Below are 15,000 nucleotides of genomic sequence, written 5' to 3'. Positions count from 1 at the left end.
ACCTGATGTAGACCATTAGAAGTGCTTTGAGATGTAATCAGAGCTCTGATATGCTTATAGCTCCACCCAGATGATTCTGCACTTGATCATTTTGGTAGATTTTGAACAGTGTTGACAACTGGACTTTGACAGGTAGATGCTTGAAACTTGAGCACTGAAAGCAACATCAAGGTTATTCACTTGACTGGGATGTTTGGCTTTGAGTTTATTGATGGTGTCAGGTGAAGTGCAAGCAAGACCTGAGCATGTCAAGACCCTTGATGCTTGTGCCAGCTCACCACAACGAATGAGTCTCAAGGCGGCCTTCCTAGCTTGGGTAGCTCTTACACCTTGTGAAGGTGAAGAATGATCTTTGGGAGATGATACTCTAGCTCTAGGCTGAAGCAGATCTTTCCGTTTGTATTCAAGAAATTTTGTATAGCAATCTTTGATTGACTTGAAACTTCTTGTCTTACCACCTCTTTTCGAAATACACAAGAGCATACGGGGTATCAAGAATAACAGCTTTCAAGCTGCTTTATCCTGCTGGTTCTTTTGTATCTTGTTCAATGGTCTGTTTGTCTGTCTGTCCATTTGTCTGTCTGTCTGTTTGTCTGTCTGTTTGTCTGTCTGTATGTATGTATGTTTGGTTGTCTGTTTGTATCTCTGTCAGTTTGTCTGTCTGTCTGTCTGTCTGTCTGTCTGTCTGTCTGTCTGTTTGTCTGTCTGTACATATGTATGTTTGGTTGTCTGTCTGTCTGTCTGTCTGTTTGTCTGTCTGTACACGTGTATGTTTGGTTGTCTGTCTGTCTGTCTGTCTGTCTGTTTGTCTGTCTGTACATATGTATGTTTGGTTGTCTGTCTGTCTGTCTGTCTGTCTGTCCATCCGTCCCTCTGTCTGTCCGTCTGTCTGTCTGTTTGTCCATTTGTCTGTTGGTCTGTCTGTCTGTTTGTCTGTATGTTTGTTTGTGTGTTGGTCTGTCTGTCTGATTGTGTGTCTGTCTGTTTGTCTGTCTACTGTAGTGTCTTCTTGCTATTTTAGAAGCAATGTTGTCCATATAATGCTGAGTTTTCACGCTTGGATAATGCGGCTGGTAGAGTTGAGCTGAAGCAGCTTGAATCATTTGCTAAACAAGTCAGACAGCAACATTTGTTAGACTTTCTTTTGGTTTATAGAGTGCTGGCTGTTAGGTGTACGAATTTTTTCGGAAGCAGATTGAGATTAGCTATCCTTTGGATGAAGGAGTTCAAGATATATTGGAGTTTCAGAGAGCTGCTCATGAGGTAGAATGTGTGTGTGTGTGTGTGTGTGTGTGTGTGTGTGTGTGTGTGTGTGTGTGTGTGTGTGTGTGTTTGTGTGTGTGTGTGTGTGTGTGTGTGTGTGTGTGTGTATGTGTGTGTGTGTGTGTGTGTGTGTGTGTGTGTGTGTGTGTTTGTGTGTGTGTGTGTGTGTGTGTGTGTGTGCATGCGTGCATGCGTGCATTTGTGCGTGCATGTGTGAGTGTGAGTGTGTGTGTGTGTGTGTGTGTGTGTGTGTGTGTGTGTGTGTGTGTGTGTGCATGCGTGCATGCGTGCATTTGTGCGTGCATGTGTGAGTGTGAGTGTGTGTTGTGTTGTGTGTGTGTGTGTGTGTGTGTGTGTGTGTGTGCGTGCGTGCGTGTGTGTGTGTGTGTGTGTGTGTGAGTGTATGTGTGTGCATGTGCGTGTGCACATGTGAGTGTGTGTGTGCGTGTGTGTGTGTGTGTGTGCATGCGTGCGCACATGCATGTGTATTGTACGCACATTGTTTGTTTTATAGATTTTTCTGGACAGTCGTGGACAGACAGTTCTTGGCAGAGAGGAGATCTTGGATGAGGTTGTCTATATAAAGCAAGAAACCATTAAAATATATAAATACATTTACCCTTATTTTATCAACAAATCCATGTATGTCCAAGTCTGTTCATACTGTAGCAATTGGTGTAGCAACAGTCCAATTTCTGTGTAATGAATTGTTGTTACGTTTGTTGTCTGGAAATGTGCTTTCTGTCTAGCTGCAATCGTATATCATCAAGAGCAAGTCAAATGCTCCAGTGATGCTGGTTGGCAGTGCTGGTGCTGGGAAGTCTGCTATTATAGCACGCAGTGCGGTGACGGCGATTGGTAATGCAAGGGAAGGTTCTATTCCAGGGTAAGTTGTTGTGTACTGTAGGGTGGACATGTATTTGCTTGGACAATTGGTGAGGAGATGGACTTGAATGGTTGGATGTGATAAGCAAGAAGGGGACAAGTGGACAGACAAGAGACATGCATACAGACTTGATAGATACATACATCATATGTACATACATACATACATGAATACATACATACATGAATACATACATACGTACATGAATACATACATACGTACATGAATACATACATACGTACATGAATACATACATACATGAATACATACATAGGTATGTACTGATGATACGTACATACAATTATTATTATTACATACATATTGATGATACATACATTATACATACATACATACATACATACATACATACATACGGATAAACAGACAGACAGACAGACAGACAGACAGACAGACAGACAGACAGACAGACAGACAGACAGACAGACAGACTCACTATTTACAGTAGCTGCGGTGCCTTTGACTGATATTCATTGAATGGTAGTATTGATGTTGAAAAAAAGATAGACAGACAGACAGACAGACAGACAGACAGACAGACAGACAGACAGACAGACAGACAGACAGACAAGCAGACAGACAGGCAGACAGACAGGCAGACAGACAGACAGACAGCAAGAAAGGAAAACAGGAAGACAGACAAACAGACAGACAGACAGACAAAGAGGCAGGCAAAGGAATAGATATCGTACCAAATAGACAATGTGGAGAGTCACATGGGCGGTAAACGATCAGACAGACATGAGACTGACAGCGAATCGTATAGGCAGATATGCCAGTGAAATAGATTATTATTGAAATTATTTATTATACTAAATAAATTATTATTATACATTTGCTTTGTACTCTGTAGGGCTGGTCTTGATTCGTGGCAAGTCTTCTACCATTTTGTTGGTGCAGCACCCGGCTCTACTGACATTGGACGACTATTACAGCGAATACTACGAGAACTGAACTTTGTAAAGGTAACATGTGAGACAAACTTGTTGACCTGTTGCAGCTTAATAAATTAATTATTAATTATTACATGATCATTAATTATTTTGATTAATAATTAAATAACAATTAAGTAATTAACAATTAAAGTTAATATTAAAATTTATTATTAATTAATAAATATTTATTTTAATATTAATTAAGGTTTATTTAAATATATTAACTAAAATGTTAATTAAGCTAAATAAATAAATTAAAATGAATTAATATTTTTTATAATACGTTAATTAATATTAAAATACATGTTAATTAATTAGTAATAAATTTTAATATTAACTTTAATTGCTATCTTTAATTAATTACTTATTTGTTAATTAATTTCACGAGCTAATCATTTCTAATTAATTTCAATTAAGTAATTTTATTTAATTAACTTTATTAACATTTAGCTGATATTAGTTATTAATATTTTAAAAATAAAGATTAATTAATTAATTAAATTATTTTGTGAGCATCTTGTCATCTGGCCATGTTGCTTCTCTTCCAAAAGTAAGCAAATAAATTAAATAATTATTTATATTGCCACAGGGTGATGCACCGTCTGATATTGAGAAGCTAATCCAAGAGACTCAACGAGCACTTTCCAGCGAAGAGACGAAACCATCAATACTTTTTATTGATGCAATAAATCAGGTTAATACCACACACTGTTCCACTGTTGTTTGATGGATAGATATCAACGTGTTGACTCTCGTAGTTGGACAATGATCCGAATGCGAAAGCGATGAAATGGCTTCCTGAGACTTTGTCTTCGCATGTGCGAGTCATTGTGTCTATGATTAATCAGACTGAGTACCACAGGAGTCTCCTGGCTCGATCAAACTGCCCATACGAGGTATTCTGTGGGCCTCTTAATTTGGCAGCAAGGAAGGTAACAGAGTGTACTGCATGAAGAAATAATTTGGCAGTAATTGTTTGTTTGTTTATTTGTTTGTTTGCTTGTTTGTTTGCTGGTTTGTTTGCTTGTTTTCTGGTTTGTTTGTTTGCTTGTTTGTTTGCTGGTTTGTTTGCTTGTTTTCTGGTTTGTTTGTTTGCTTGTTTGTTTGTTTGCTTGTTTGTTTGCTGGTTTGTTTGCTTGTTTTCTGGTTTGTTTGTTTGCTTGTTTGTTTGTTTGCTTGTTTGTTTGCTGGTTTGCTTGTTTGTTTGCTGGTTTGTTTGCTTGTTTGTTTGTTTGTTTGCTGGTTTGTTTGTTTGTTTGCTGGTTTGTTTGTTTGCTGGTTTGTTTGTTTGCTGGTTTGTTTGTTTGTTTGCTTGTTTGTTTGCTTGTTTGTTTGATTGTTTGCTTGCTTGTTTGCTTGCTTGTTTGCTTGTTTGTTTGCTTGGTTGTTTGCTTGTATAATTTGGCACTAATTGTTGCTTGTTTGTTTGTTTGTGTGTGTGCAGGATATTATTACTGAAACGTTTGCTCGTTATAATAAGAGGTTGGATGACAGTCAGATGAGGTTGCTGCTGTCAAAGGACGGCTCTGCGAATCCGCTGTGGCTTTCGCTGGCTTGTGAGGAACTGAGGCTGTTTGGAAGCTTTGAGAAAGTGTTGCAGAAGATTCGTGAGCTTGCTGACGATCTGCTGAGGTAGAAGACTGGCATCACAGACGGATGGACAGACAGACACACAGACACACAGACAGACATACAGACAGACAGACAGACAGACAGATGGATGGATGGACGGACAGATGGACAGACAATAGACAGACACAGACAGACAGACAGTTTGTTATATTTGAACTCTTACTCTACCAATAACAATCGCTAACTTTACGTATGCATAACAATACAGACAGACAAACAGACCGACAGACAGACAAATGAATGGATGGACAGATGGACAGACAACAGACAGACAGACAGACAAACAGACAGACAGACTGATGGACAAATGGACGGATGGACAGTCAGATGGATTTGTTGATCATTGGTTGACAATTTGTGTGCGCATTTTTAGTTTATTGGAGCAAATTCTCAGTCGTCTGGAAGAAGAGAATGGTGGTGTTCTAGTTGTTGCTACTTTGTGCTTCTTGGAGTGTTCACGTCATGGCTTACTGGAATCAGAGCTTTTGCGCCTTCTTGGAGACGAAGACAACTTGTTACCTCCAGATGGCACTTGGCAGGACCTGGAAGAGGTACCATGATTTCTATTATGATTTGTGATTTCTATTGTGCCATTTCTGTGTGTGTGTGTGTGTGTGTGTGTGTGTGTGTGTGTGTGCGTGCGTGCGTGCCTGCCTGCGTGCATGCGTGCGTGTGCACATGTGTGTGTGTGTCCGTCCATGTGTGTGTGTGTGTGTGTGTGTGTGTGTGTGTGTGTGTGTGTGTGTGTGTGTTTGGTATTCTGTAGTTTTATCTTTATCTGTACTTGTACATCAGTTTGTTTGATTGACAGGATAACTTGGTTGAGATGAAAGAGATTGGGCAAATTGACGTGCAAGCAATAGTTGATGATCTGCGGGCAACAGTGGAGCAGACATATCGCGGACCAACCAAAATGGCCAAAGGCTTTGAAGTAACAGGCAAGTACATTCAGTGGTGATGCAGGCTCTGTAATGGTCTTACAGACAGATGGACAGATGGACGGACAGACAAACAGACAGACAGGCAGACGGATGGATGGACAGACAGACAGACAGACAGACAGACAGACAGGCAGACGGATGGATGGACAGACAGACAGACAGACAGACAGACAGACAGACAGACAGACAGACAAGCAGGCAGACAGGCAGGCAGGCAGACAGACAGACAGACAGGCAGACAGACAGACAAACAGGCAGGCAGCCAGAGAAATAGGCAACAGCTCCTTAACTCATTTTGCAGTACAGTGTAGTAACGTTTTGCTTTTGTACATATAGGTATTGACTCCAGTGTTCCTCAAGCAAAGAAGGTGCCACCTCTGCCAGCGGCCAAGTGGTCTCTTGTATACCGAGGTCTTCGACGATTTCTTCGGCCATGTGGCGAAGGAGGAGAAGGACGACTCGACTTTTATCACAGAAGTATGAGCAAAGCAGTTCGAAGGAAGTGAGGACAGTGTTTGGTATTTGTTGATGGAATGTCTGTATGTTTGTTTGTCTGCTAAGGTATTTTATTCATGATGAAGATCGGTACACAAAGTTTTGGTACACATGGTGGCATGGCAAATTGGCTGGTTTCTTTGAGTCACATAATGACTTGGATCGAAGATCTGAGGTAAAGTGCAAGCAGATGCTTAACAGAAGCAAAAAATTCATTTGTTCTGTTTTTGCTTGGAGATGGATCTTTTTAATACAATAATATTGTATTGAGAGATGCATCTTTCCAATACAATAGTCTAGTGTGATGCATGTTTCCAATACAATAGTATTGTGAGATTCATCCCTCCAGTATATTAAGTCTGGTGTATTGTGAGATGCTTCCCTCCAATACAATAGTCTGGTGTATTGTGAGATGCATCCCTCCAATACAATAGTCTGGTGTATTGTGAGATGCATCCCTCCAATACAATAGTCTAGTGTATTGTGAGATGCATCCCTCCAATACAATAGTCTGGTTGTTGCATGTTTGGGTGTTTATTCTGCCGTTGCTAGGATTCTTTTTCTCGTTATATATTACACTCCTACCATAGCAACCCAACCGCATGTTGTATATTTACCGGTCAATATCTGTATACTGCTTACTGACATAAAACACAACTAACTTAACGAAAAATAGCAAAACGAAAACCAACTAGCAATCAATACATGGGCGTACCTATTTTAGATTACAAGCTTATTCTTTACCAATAATAATGTTCACAGTACTACAGTATGTAAAGACCAGTTAGAAATGACAAATGGCGCCGGATTCTCTCTTCCCGTTTCTGACGGCTGTTCAACCTGGACTACTTTGAGCTCATCTGCCTGTTCCGTTGTCTCTCCGGACTCCTTGACTTTTGCGTCAGTGTAATCTGTGTGTACATGGCCATTATCCAAAACTTTGCACGCTGCCATTTGCTGCAATTCAGATGGCTCTTGGTATTGTCTCAGTGCTTGCAGGGTTTTGTGGCCGGTTCTGCCTTGAATGACATGTTCAGGAACTCCCACTTGAAACAGCCTTGTTGCACTAGTAGCTCAAAGAGCGTGGTTGGTTCGAACCGGAAGACCAGCTTCAGCTGTCATCACTTTCATCATTGCAGCCAAAGTGTTATGACCCATTACTTGCTTTGAATACCAAGGACGAAATGAAGGTGTAGATAACAAATATTTATAATAGAAGGCTTCTCGAGAAAATCCTGCTGGCAACTTACCTAAATGTAGAGATCCAAAATTTTTACATGGCAACGGTCACCAGCTTCTGCATTAGCGTATCTGATAAACCACAAACCACAAAATGCTATTACCTTACAGAGTCACATTGGAGCTTGACTATAATTTACCTTGTGACTTTTTTGTTTGGATGTCGTAAATCACTTAGTCCATCACTATGATTTTTGGATTGTGCTCAACTAAATGTAACAGACTTTTTGACAATCCGTCTGTGGTTTGGCTGCATCTAGTTGTGAATCCTTCGTTGAGAGAAAGTCTGTCTGTGGTACCTTCAAATGTTTGCATCACCCAACTGTGGCAGGCAGTTCTGTTCTTGCAAACCGTACTCTTGCTGTACTCCTGTACTTTGTCTTACTCACTCGTCTTTTCAGCAAATCTGCTGTCAAGCTGGCTAGTACTAGTTGTAAGCTTTTTGGAACCAATGCGTCTCATCTTTGTTGGCGGCTGAAAGTCGTCGTCCTGGTCATTATTGCGGTCTTCTTTCTGATCCGACATCACGCTGGCAAAACACGTGGATACTGTACTGTACTAATACTTTTGAGCACGTGGCCTTATGGGGCTGACGTGCATGTCAACAACACTTCACAGCTGTCAAAATGTGGTTGTTTGACATAAAACTTTAGCTGTCATTGCAATACACAATCACTCTAATTCAACTTGAATAATCTATGAACTTTAATTACAGTAGGATGTTAAACATGCAACAAATAGGTTAATGCATGGTAGGGTTGACGATATCCAGTTTATTGACCGAGGTCTTGAGGGGCTTCCCGGGATAATTAGCCGAGGTGAATGGATATCGTCTCCCTACCATGCGTTAACATATATGTATTGTGAGATTCATCCCTCCAATACAATAGTCTAGTCTATTGTGAGATGCATCCCTCCAATACAATAGTCTAGTGTATTGGGAGATGCATCCCTCCAATACAATAGTCTAGTGTATTGTGAGCTGCATCCCTCCAATACAATAGTCTAATGTATTGTGAGATGCATCTCTCCAATACAACATCCTAGTGTATTATGAGATGCATCCCTCCCATACAATAGTCTAGTGTATTGTGAGATGCATCCCTCCAATACAATAGACTAATGTATTGATCACTGTAATATGATTAGTGTGTCATCATGGTACTCTTTGTAGGAGCTACCATATCATCTCGAACAGCTTCTAGACCACAGTCGTCTTGCAAGGTGTCTAGTCGAATGGCCAATGTTTGATCGCCTATTTGAAGAACACTCTCGCATTGACCTTCTCAAGTCATGGCGAAAGGCAGCCAATTTCTATTACGTTTTAACCATTTATTGATATCAATTTGCATCATGTTAGGCTGGAGGCTACAAGGCGGCTTCTGCTTGCTACAGAGAGGCTCTTTCTTTGTTGAGACAGTCGAGTGTGTCTCGTGAAGAGCTTTCAGTTCGACTGGAAAAAGTTGCTCGATTTTTGTGAGTCAGAGAGTGGATTTATGTGGTTGTTTGTGTATTGACTTTTCTTGTAGGAGTTTGGCTGGAGAATACTCGGATGCATTTGGTTTGTTGGAAGAATCGCAGAGGATTGAAGAGCAGGAGCTTGGAGCTCGGCCAGATAGAATGGCTGACTTGCTGTATTCACTGGCAGACACAAAGAGTGAAGTAAGGTGCATGTTTCTGTTTAGTTGTTAAGCATCCAGACAAACAGACAGATGGACAGATGAATGGACAGACAAACAGACGGTAGATGGACAGACAGACAGACAGACAGACAGACAGAAGCACTTGCAGACTGAATGTCTTGCATCAAAAATGTTATAGTATGTACTGCTTGGACACTAGCAAGTTGTTTATCTTTGTGTGAGACTATGCTGGTAAACCATTTCTGAACAACATTACTGGCTGTTGCTTCAGGTTGCCAAACTGCAGGACTTCATTGATGCTAATACGGCAGTTCAATCTAAAGGTGTTATTGATTTGGCTTCCAAATCAATTTCAATTCGTCGTTCATTACAAGGAGAGGAGAATGAAGTAATTTGTTGCATTTGTGGTGTTGCTATTGTATTGATTGCCTCGTTTGTTTGTTGTAGAGAAAGTTGGGAATGGCTTTGTTGGTGACTTCATTTCATATGTCGTCGTACAGTCAAGCAAGAGGGAAAGATCCTGGGTTGACGCCCGAGCAGGCAACCCAGCAGGGAGTGGACATGGCGAAGGAAGCAATTAAGACATTTCAGAAGGTAAACAAGGATATGTGTACTGTAGTGTGTTTAGCAGTGTGTGTGTGTGTGTGTGTGTGTGTGTGTGTGTGTGTGTGTGTGTGTGTGTGTGTGTGTGTCTGTCCGTGTGTGTGTGTGTTTGTGTGTGTGTGTGTGTGTGCGTGTGCATCTGTCTGTCTGTCTGTCTGTCTGTCTGTCTGCCTGCCTGTTTGTGTGTCAAAGGTATTATATTCTTCAAATGATTGAACATTACAACGACGACAAGCTAACAAACATATACCGGGACTTAAAACAACTAAAAGTAGAAACAATCACAGTTCCAAAGATAACACTAAACATACTGCAAACAACAAGAACAAAACAAAACAAAAGCTAAGGCTAAACTACACTAAGACGAACAACAGTATGTCAAGCAATCTTCCAGCACAACAATGACATCTTGCATTGGATTACGCGGCCACAACACCATTGCAAATGTACGCTGAATCTCTTTCTCCAATAGTCTAGGAACTCGGCAGTGTTGCACCGGCCAGATTCATCCCGTGAACTGTATGTCTGCTGTCTGTTTGTCTTGTGGGTTATCATCGTGTGTGTGTGTGTGTGTGTGTGTGTGTGTGTGTGCATGTGTGTGTGTGCATGCCGCATTGCTTGTGCCTGCATGTGCGTGTGTGTGTGACCTACTTTAGTACTCTTGTTCAACAGCTTGGTGATGGAGAGCGACTCGCTGAGTCATACATGGTGGTTGGCCTGCACATCCAATCTTCAGATCCTGCTCAACTGGAAGTATGAGCCATTGCATGGTAGAGTACAATAAGCACTTTATGTTCTTGTTCATGTGTTTTCTTCAGTACTTGCAGAAGGGATTGTCTCTCTGCTTGCGAGTTTGTGGACGTTATCACATGCTGTCTGCACGTTTTCATATCAATATTGGAATCTATTATGAAGATAATGGAGACTTCATTCGTGCTTATGAATTATTTAAGGATTGGGCAGAGATATGCACAGAGGTAAGAGACAGCAAAGACTGTAGAAGGTGTTACTTGCTGGATTTTTTAGACAGCAGACAGACAGACAGACGGACAGACAAGTGGACAGACAGACAGACAGACAGACAGACAGACAGACATATTTTCACTGTCAGCCACTATGGAGGGAGCAGCCGCTGCTGAAGGGAAGACAGGAAGTTGGCTCGCTATGAGAAAGAAAACCGTCCTGGTGGGTTGTCTGTGAGAGTGGTTCCACTAGTCTTGGAACATTTTGGAAGATGGGGCAAGAAGGTAGAGACCTATTTAGATGACTTGTCAAAACGATCAAAGGATGACTTTGGAAAATCAAACAGGGCAGAGTATAAAGACTATTGGCGTCAAAGAATTGCCATTCAATTGCAACGTTGCAATGCCAATGTATTTCTGAAGAAAATCAGTAATGCCTTGTCGAGACAGGCCAAGTGCCCAGACTCGTAGATGTTCTATAGAAAAGGGATCACATGATCCCTTTTAACCAATTAGTAGTTAAATATATATTGTATTTAGTTGTTAGTTGTTTTCTCTTCTTTTATTGTCATAGGACAAACGTAGTTAGCCATTTGCTATTGTATCCTAATTCAAATATGAAAAATATATGTATTGACAGACAGACAGACAAACAGAGAAACAGACAGACAGACAAACAGAGAAACAGACAGACAGACAGACAGACAGACAAACAGACAGACAGACCTATCTGGACACACGGTTCCATTGTAAATGTGCGGGCAAATTGTTTGAGTGATCTCCACTTTACTCACAAAACGGAGCCTAGGGGCCTATATGATGGCAACCATTGTCGACCAGATATTGTGTATTTCAACCCTCAATCTGGCACTGACGTTGAATTGGATATTTCGCTTGCTTGTCCTTGGAATGGTGACATCCTATCACTCGCTTCCAATGAAGATGGTGCAGCTGCAGCTAGAAGAGAGCAGCAGAAAGTGACAAAATATGGTCAGCAGTTTGACATTTTTGGAATTCTTCAACATGTATACCTGTTATGTTTGAACACTTTGGTCATTGGGGTGGAAGAGCTCAGAGTCTAGTACGTGATCTATCAACCCTTTCAGTCAACGAAGATAGACAGAACAACAGCACTGACTTCATTGTATACTGGCAACAATGTATTTCCGTTGCGTTGCAGCGGTGTAATGCAAGAGTAATTACTAGAAAACTTTCGAAACTTGCTCAGTGTAACTCATGTAATTTTGAGTCTTACTCGTTTCAGTTGTTTAGGCGTTAGCAGTTAGTTTTAGCGTAGGGCCTGCGGGCTTGCTTGTTTGTTTTACAGTTTAGTGTGAGTGTACTAGTTTCAATGTATGAAATATATGTATTGGACAGACAGACAGACAGGTGGACAGACAAGTGGACAGACAGACAGACAGACAGACAGACAGACAGACAGACAGACAGACAGACAGACAGACACATCAACAGATACAGAAATAAAGTCAAATTAACTTGTTCGATAATATACGAAAATTTATTCTAGGTGTATGGTCCAGCTCATCCGAAGACTAAACGAGCTAGAGGTACGCTACAAGAACCACGTTATGTTAGCATAGCACAACAAATGGCAACTGAAAAGGTTTGAAAAAATGACGAGTGTAATGATCGATATCAATGTGATGTAATGAACTGCCTGGAGGAGAGATAGCAGAGTGCATTTCACTGTGACGTTCTATTACAAACAGTTGTATTATTTGTCTAAAATAAGTAACGAGGCTACGACTTCTTGAAAGTTGCCTTGATTTTCTTGAAAAGGCCACCACTCTTTTTACTGCTTCCTGCGCTCGACACGCTCGACAGACTCTCCGTCTTTGTCTTTGTCCCATCGAGCGGCACATACGAATCCAGAGGCGTGGGCGTGGTCTGTTGGGCAACATTCGTGATCTGAATATTCGGAGGCACCGGTGTCGTCGGCCTTGATGCATTGTCCATGACTTCAGGCTTTGGGCTTGACACATTGAACGTATAAGGCGATTTCTGATTGTTCCAGCTTCTCTGCGACGACGGCTGACTTACTGTTTTTCTTGCTGAGTCTTTGAGTGGTGGCAATTTGATCGGCTCGAATAGTTTCCGAGCGGCCGCTGCACGCTCTGACATTGACTCACTGAATTATAAATCAAAGTCACCAACTACTCCATCGAGTATCGACGTACACACACATTTGCCTTTGTGTTGATTCTTGTTGGACGGTTCGTGGCGTCGAAGTCATTGGTCGTCGTGACGACATCTTCGGTGAATTTTCCGAGACTTTTGTGTGAACAACATCGCTGTTGCAGTCCCTGTTGCTGAGTAGGTCTACAACAAGTTTGTATGGCGAGCAAATGCGGTTGATGTGACGTGATGTCATTGTCTTTGCTTACCTACTTGTTGTTGTGCTACTTCAGACGTTTGTGTCTCTCGCAGTGTTTCTCTGAAGGCGGCCGTGCTGTGAGGAGTCGCACACAAGAGACCGGACGTGGACGGTCTCATGGCCGTCGGATTGAGCGCGTTGGCCAGGAACGGGTCCTTGAAGATCTCATTGATTGAGATTCGTTCGTCCGTTCTGATGGCCAACATCTTGCGTATGAGCTGCTTGCATTCTAGTGACAAACAGTCAGTTGAGAGATTGTACACGTTGATGTCATTGTTGTACTGGCGTTTGCTTGTCTGGTGGTTTGTGTTTTCTTTTGCTGTATTTTTGTGGTAGTTGGTGTGTCTGTTTGTTTGCTGTTTGTCTGTTTGTTTGTCTGTTTGTTTGCTTGTTTGTTTGTTTGTTTGGTTGGTTGTTTGCTTATTTGTCTGTATGTTTGTTTGTTTGTTTGTTTGGTTGTTTGCTTGTTTGTTTGTCTGTTTGTTTTTCTGTGTTTGTTTGTCTGTTTGCTTGTCTGTTTGCTTGTTTGTCTGTTTGTCTGTTTGCTTGTTTGTCTGTTTGTCTGTTTGTTTGCTCGTGCATCTGTTTGCTTGTTGTTTGTTTGCCTGTTTGTCTGTTTGTTTGCTTGTTTGCCTGTTTGTCTGTTTGTTTGTCTGTTGCTTGTTTATCTGTTTGTTTTATGTTGCCATGTTTGTCTGTATATTTGTTTGTCCATCTTTGTGTTTGTTTCTTTGTCTTTTTGCTTGTTTTTTGTTTTTTTGTCTATCTGTTTGTCTCAATCAAATGTCACTGTTCAACTTGTCTGTCTTTGCCTCACTGTCACTTATTTACACAAACTTAACCTAACCAAGAAATGACACTATTTCTTTACACAAGAAGCTGTAGACTTTGGACGTAAGCATTTAAATTAAGAGTCTGCTTTGCATCTGTCTTGTAATCACATCTGTCATCTTTTTATTGCTAACCTTGTGAAACACGCTTTGAGAACTGCAGTCTGCCGTGTATCTGTCTCAAGAGAGTTCGAACATTTGAATCACTGAATGGCAGCCTGCCATTTACCATGGCATACAACATAATTCCTCTAGACAAAAGGGCAATCATATTAAACCATTGATTATGTAATACTTGTGTTATATGGTATGTATGTAGTAGAGCCAGGGAGCATTTGCTGAGGCTTGGATTATGTGTAGGTGGGGTTATCCGGGTATTTGTTTATGATTGCTAGGGGTGAGTAAGGTGTTGGTCTTACACACTCCAGATGTCTGTTGATGGACCATCGTATGGTTCTCCGTTGAGGATTTGTGGTGAGGCGTATGCGTATGATCCACAGAAAGTCTCCAGGCATTGACCAAACTTGTACTTTCGTGCAAACCCGAAGTCGGTGAGCTTGATGTTGTCGCTTTTATCAAGAAGAATGTTCTCACATTTGAGATCTCTGCAGTGGGTGAAAGCAATCAGATTGAATGTTTATCTGTCTGTCTGTCTCTGTCTGTCTGTCTGTCTGTCTGTTTGTCGGATTGCCTGTCTGTCTGTCTGTCTGTTGGATTGCCTGTCTGTCTGTCTGTTGGATTGCCTGTCTGTCTGTCTGTCTGTCTGTCTGTCGGCTTGCCTGTCTGTCTGTCTGTCTGTGTCTGTCTGTCTGTGTCTGTCTGTCTGTCTGTTTGTCTGTCTGTCCGTCTTTGTGTTTGTTGTGACTAATGTCTGTACCTTTTTTGTGTCTATTCACTACACTTACCTATGAACTACTCCTTTGTCATGGCAGTGCTGCAAACCCATCAATAGTTGCCCAAGAATTCTCCTTGCCTCGACCTCCTGCAGTGACCCTCTCTTGTTAATATAATCCAACAGATCTCCACCCTCAGCCAACTCCATCACAAAATACACCTTACTGTCTGTCTCCAATATCTCAAACACCTCAATCTAAACAACAAAGCTCCCAACCTCCGAGAGTACACACACGCACACACACACACACACACACACACACA

General features: G+C 41.4%; 2 protein-coding genes across 2 annotated transcripts in view; one reads left to right on the top strand and one right to left on the bottom strand.

The window, feature by feature from the left end:
- Positions 1 to 12,384, top strand: part of LOC134192902 (uncharacterized) — an 18,292-nt gene extending 5,908 nt beyond the window's left edge. The window contains exons 9-28 of the mRNA XM_062661657.1: positions 1,022 to 1,114; positions 1,171 to 1,263; positions 1,778 to 1,834; positions 2,013 to 2,149; positions 3,021 to 3,132; positions 3,692 to 3,796; positions 3,861 to 4,034; positions 4,547 to 4,734; positions 5,108 to 5,285; positions 5,546 to 5,672; positions 6,012 to 6,177; positions 6,237 to 6,345; positions 8,584 to 8,712; positions 8,770 to 8,885; positions 8,939 to 9,071; positions 9,324 to 9,440; positions 9,500 to 9,646; positions 10,328 to 10,408; positions 10,474 to 10,632; positions 12,146 to 12,384. Coding sequence (XP_062517641.1) covers positions 1,022 to 1,114; positions 1,171 to 1,263; positions 1,778 to 1,834; positions 2,013 to 2,149; positions 3,021 to 3,132; positions 3,692 to 3,796; positions 3,861 to 4,034; positions 4,547 to 4,734; positions 5,108 to 5,285; positions 5,546 to 5,672; positions 6,012 to 6,177; positions 6,237 to 6,345; positions 8,584 to 8,712; positions 8,770 to 8,885; positions 8,939 to 9,071; positions 9,324 to 9,440; positions 9,500 to 9,646; positions 10,328 to 10,408; positions 10,474 to 10,632; positions 12,146 to 12,247 — 2,523 coding nt within the window. The 3' untranslated portion in view covers positions 12,248 to 12,384. The remainder of the gene's footprint in view (positions 1 to 1,021; positions 1,115 to 1,170; positions 1,264 to 1,777; positions 1,835 to 2,012; positions 2,150 to 3,020; positions 3,133 to 3,691; positions 3,797 to 3,860; positions 4,035 to 4,546; positions 4,735 to 5,107; positions 5,286 to 5,545; positions 5,673 to 6,011; positions 6,178 to 6,236; positions 6,346 to 8,583; positions 8,713 to 8,769; positions 8,886 to 8,938; positions 9,072 to 9,323; positions 9,441 to 9,499; positions 9,647 to 10,327; positions 10,409 to 10,473; positions 10,633 to 12,145) is intronic.
- The window catches only part of LOC134193311 (testis-specific serine/threonine-protein kinase 1-like), a 3,062-nt gene continuing 386 nt past the window's right edge, over positions 12,325 to 15,000 (bottom strand). Inside the window, exons 3-8 of the mRNA XM_062662139.1 lie at positions 14,748 to 14,932; positions 14,262 to 14,447; positions 13,978 to 14,093; positions 13,023 to 13,241; positions 12,822 to 12,957; positions 12,325 to 12,766 (exon numbers count right to left, since the gene is read on the bottom strand). Coding sequence (XP_062518123.1) covers positions 12,379 to 12,766; positions 12,822 to 12,957; positions 13,023 to 13,241; positions 13,978 to 14,093; positions 14,262 to 14,447; positions 14,748 to 14,932 — 1,230 coding nt within the window. The 3' untranslated portion in view covers positions 12,325 to 12,378. The remainder of the gene's footprint in view (positions 12,767 to 12,821; positions 12,958 to 13,022; positions 13,242 to 13,977; positions 14,094 to 14,261; positions 14,448 to 14,747; positions 14,933 to 15,000) is intronic.

The sequence above is a fragment of the Corticium candelabrum genome, chromosome 17 (assembly GCF_963422355.1).
Source record: "Corticium candelabrum chromosome 17, ooCorCand1.1, whole genome shotgun sequence".
NCBI lineage: Eukaryota > Metazoa > Porifera > Homoscleromorpha > Homosclerophorida > Plakinidae > Corticium > Corticium candelabrum.
This window is presented reverse-complemented; position numbering and strand designations above follow the sequence as displayed.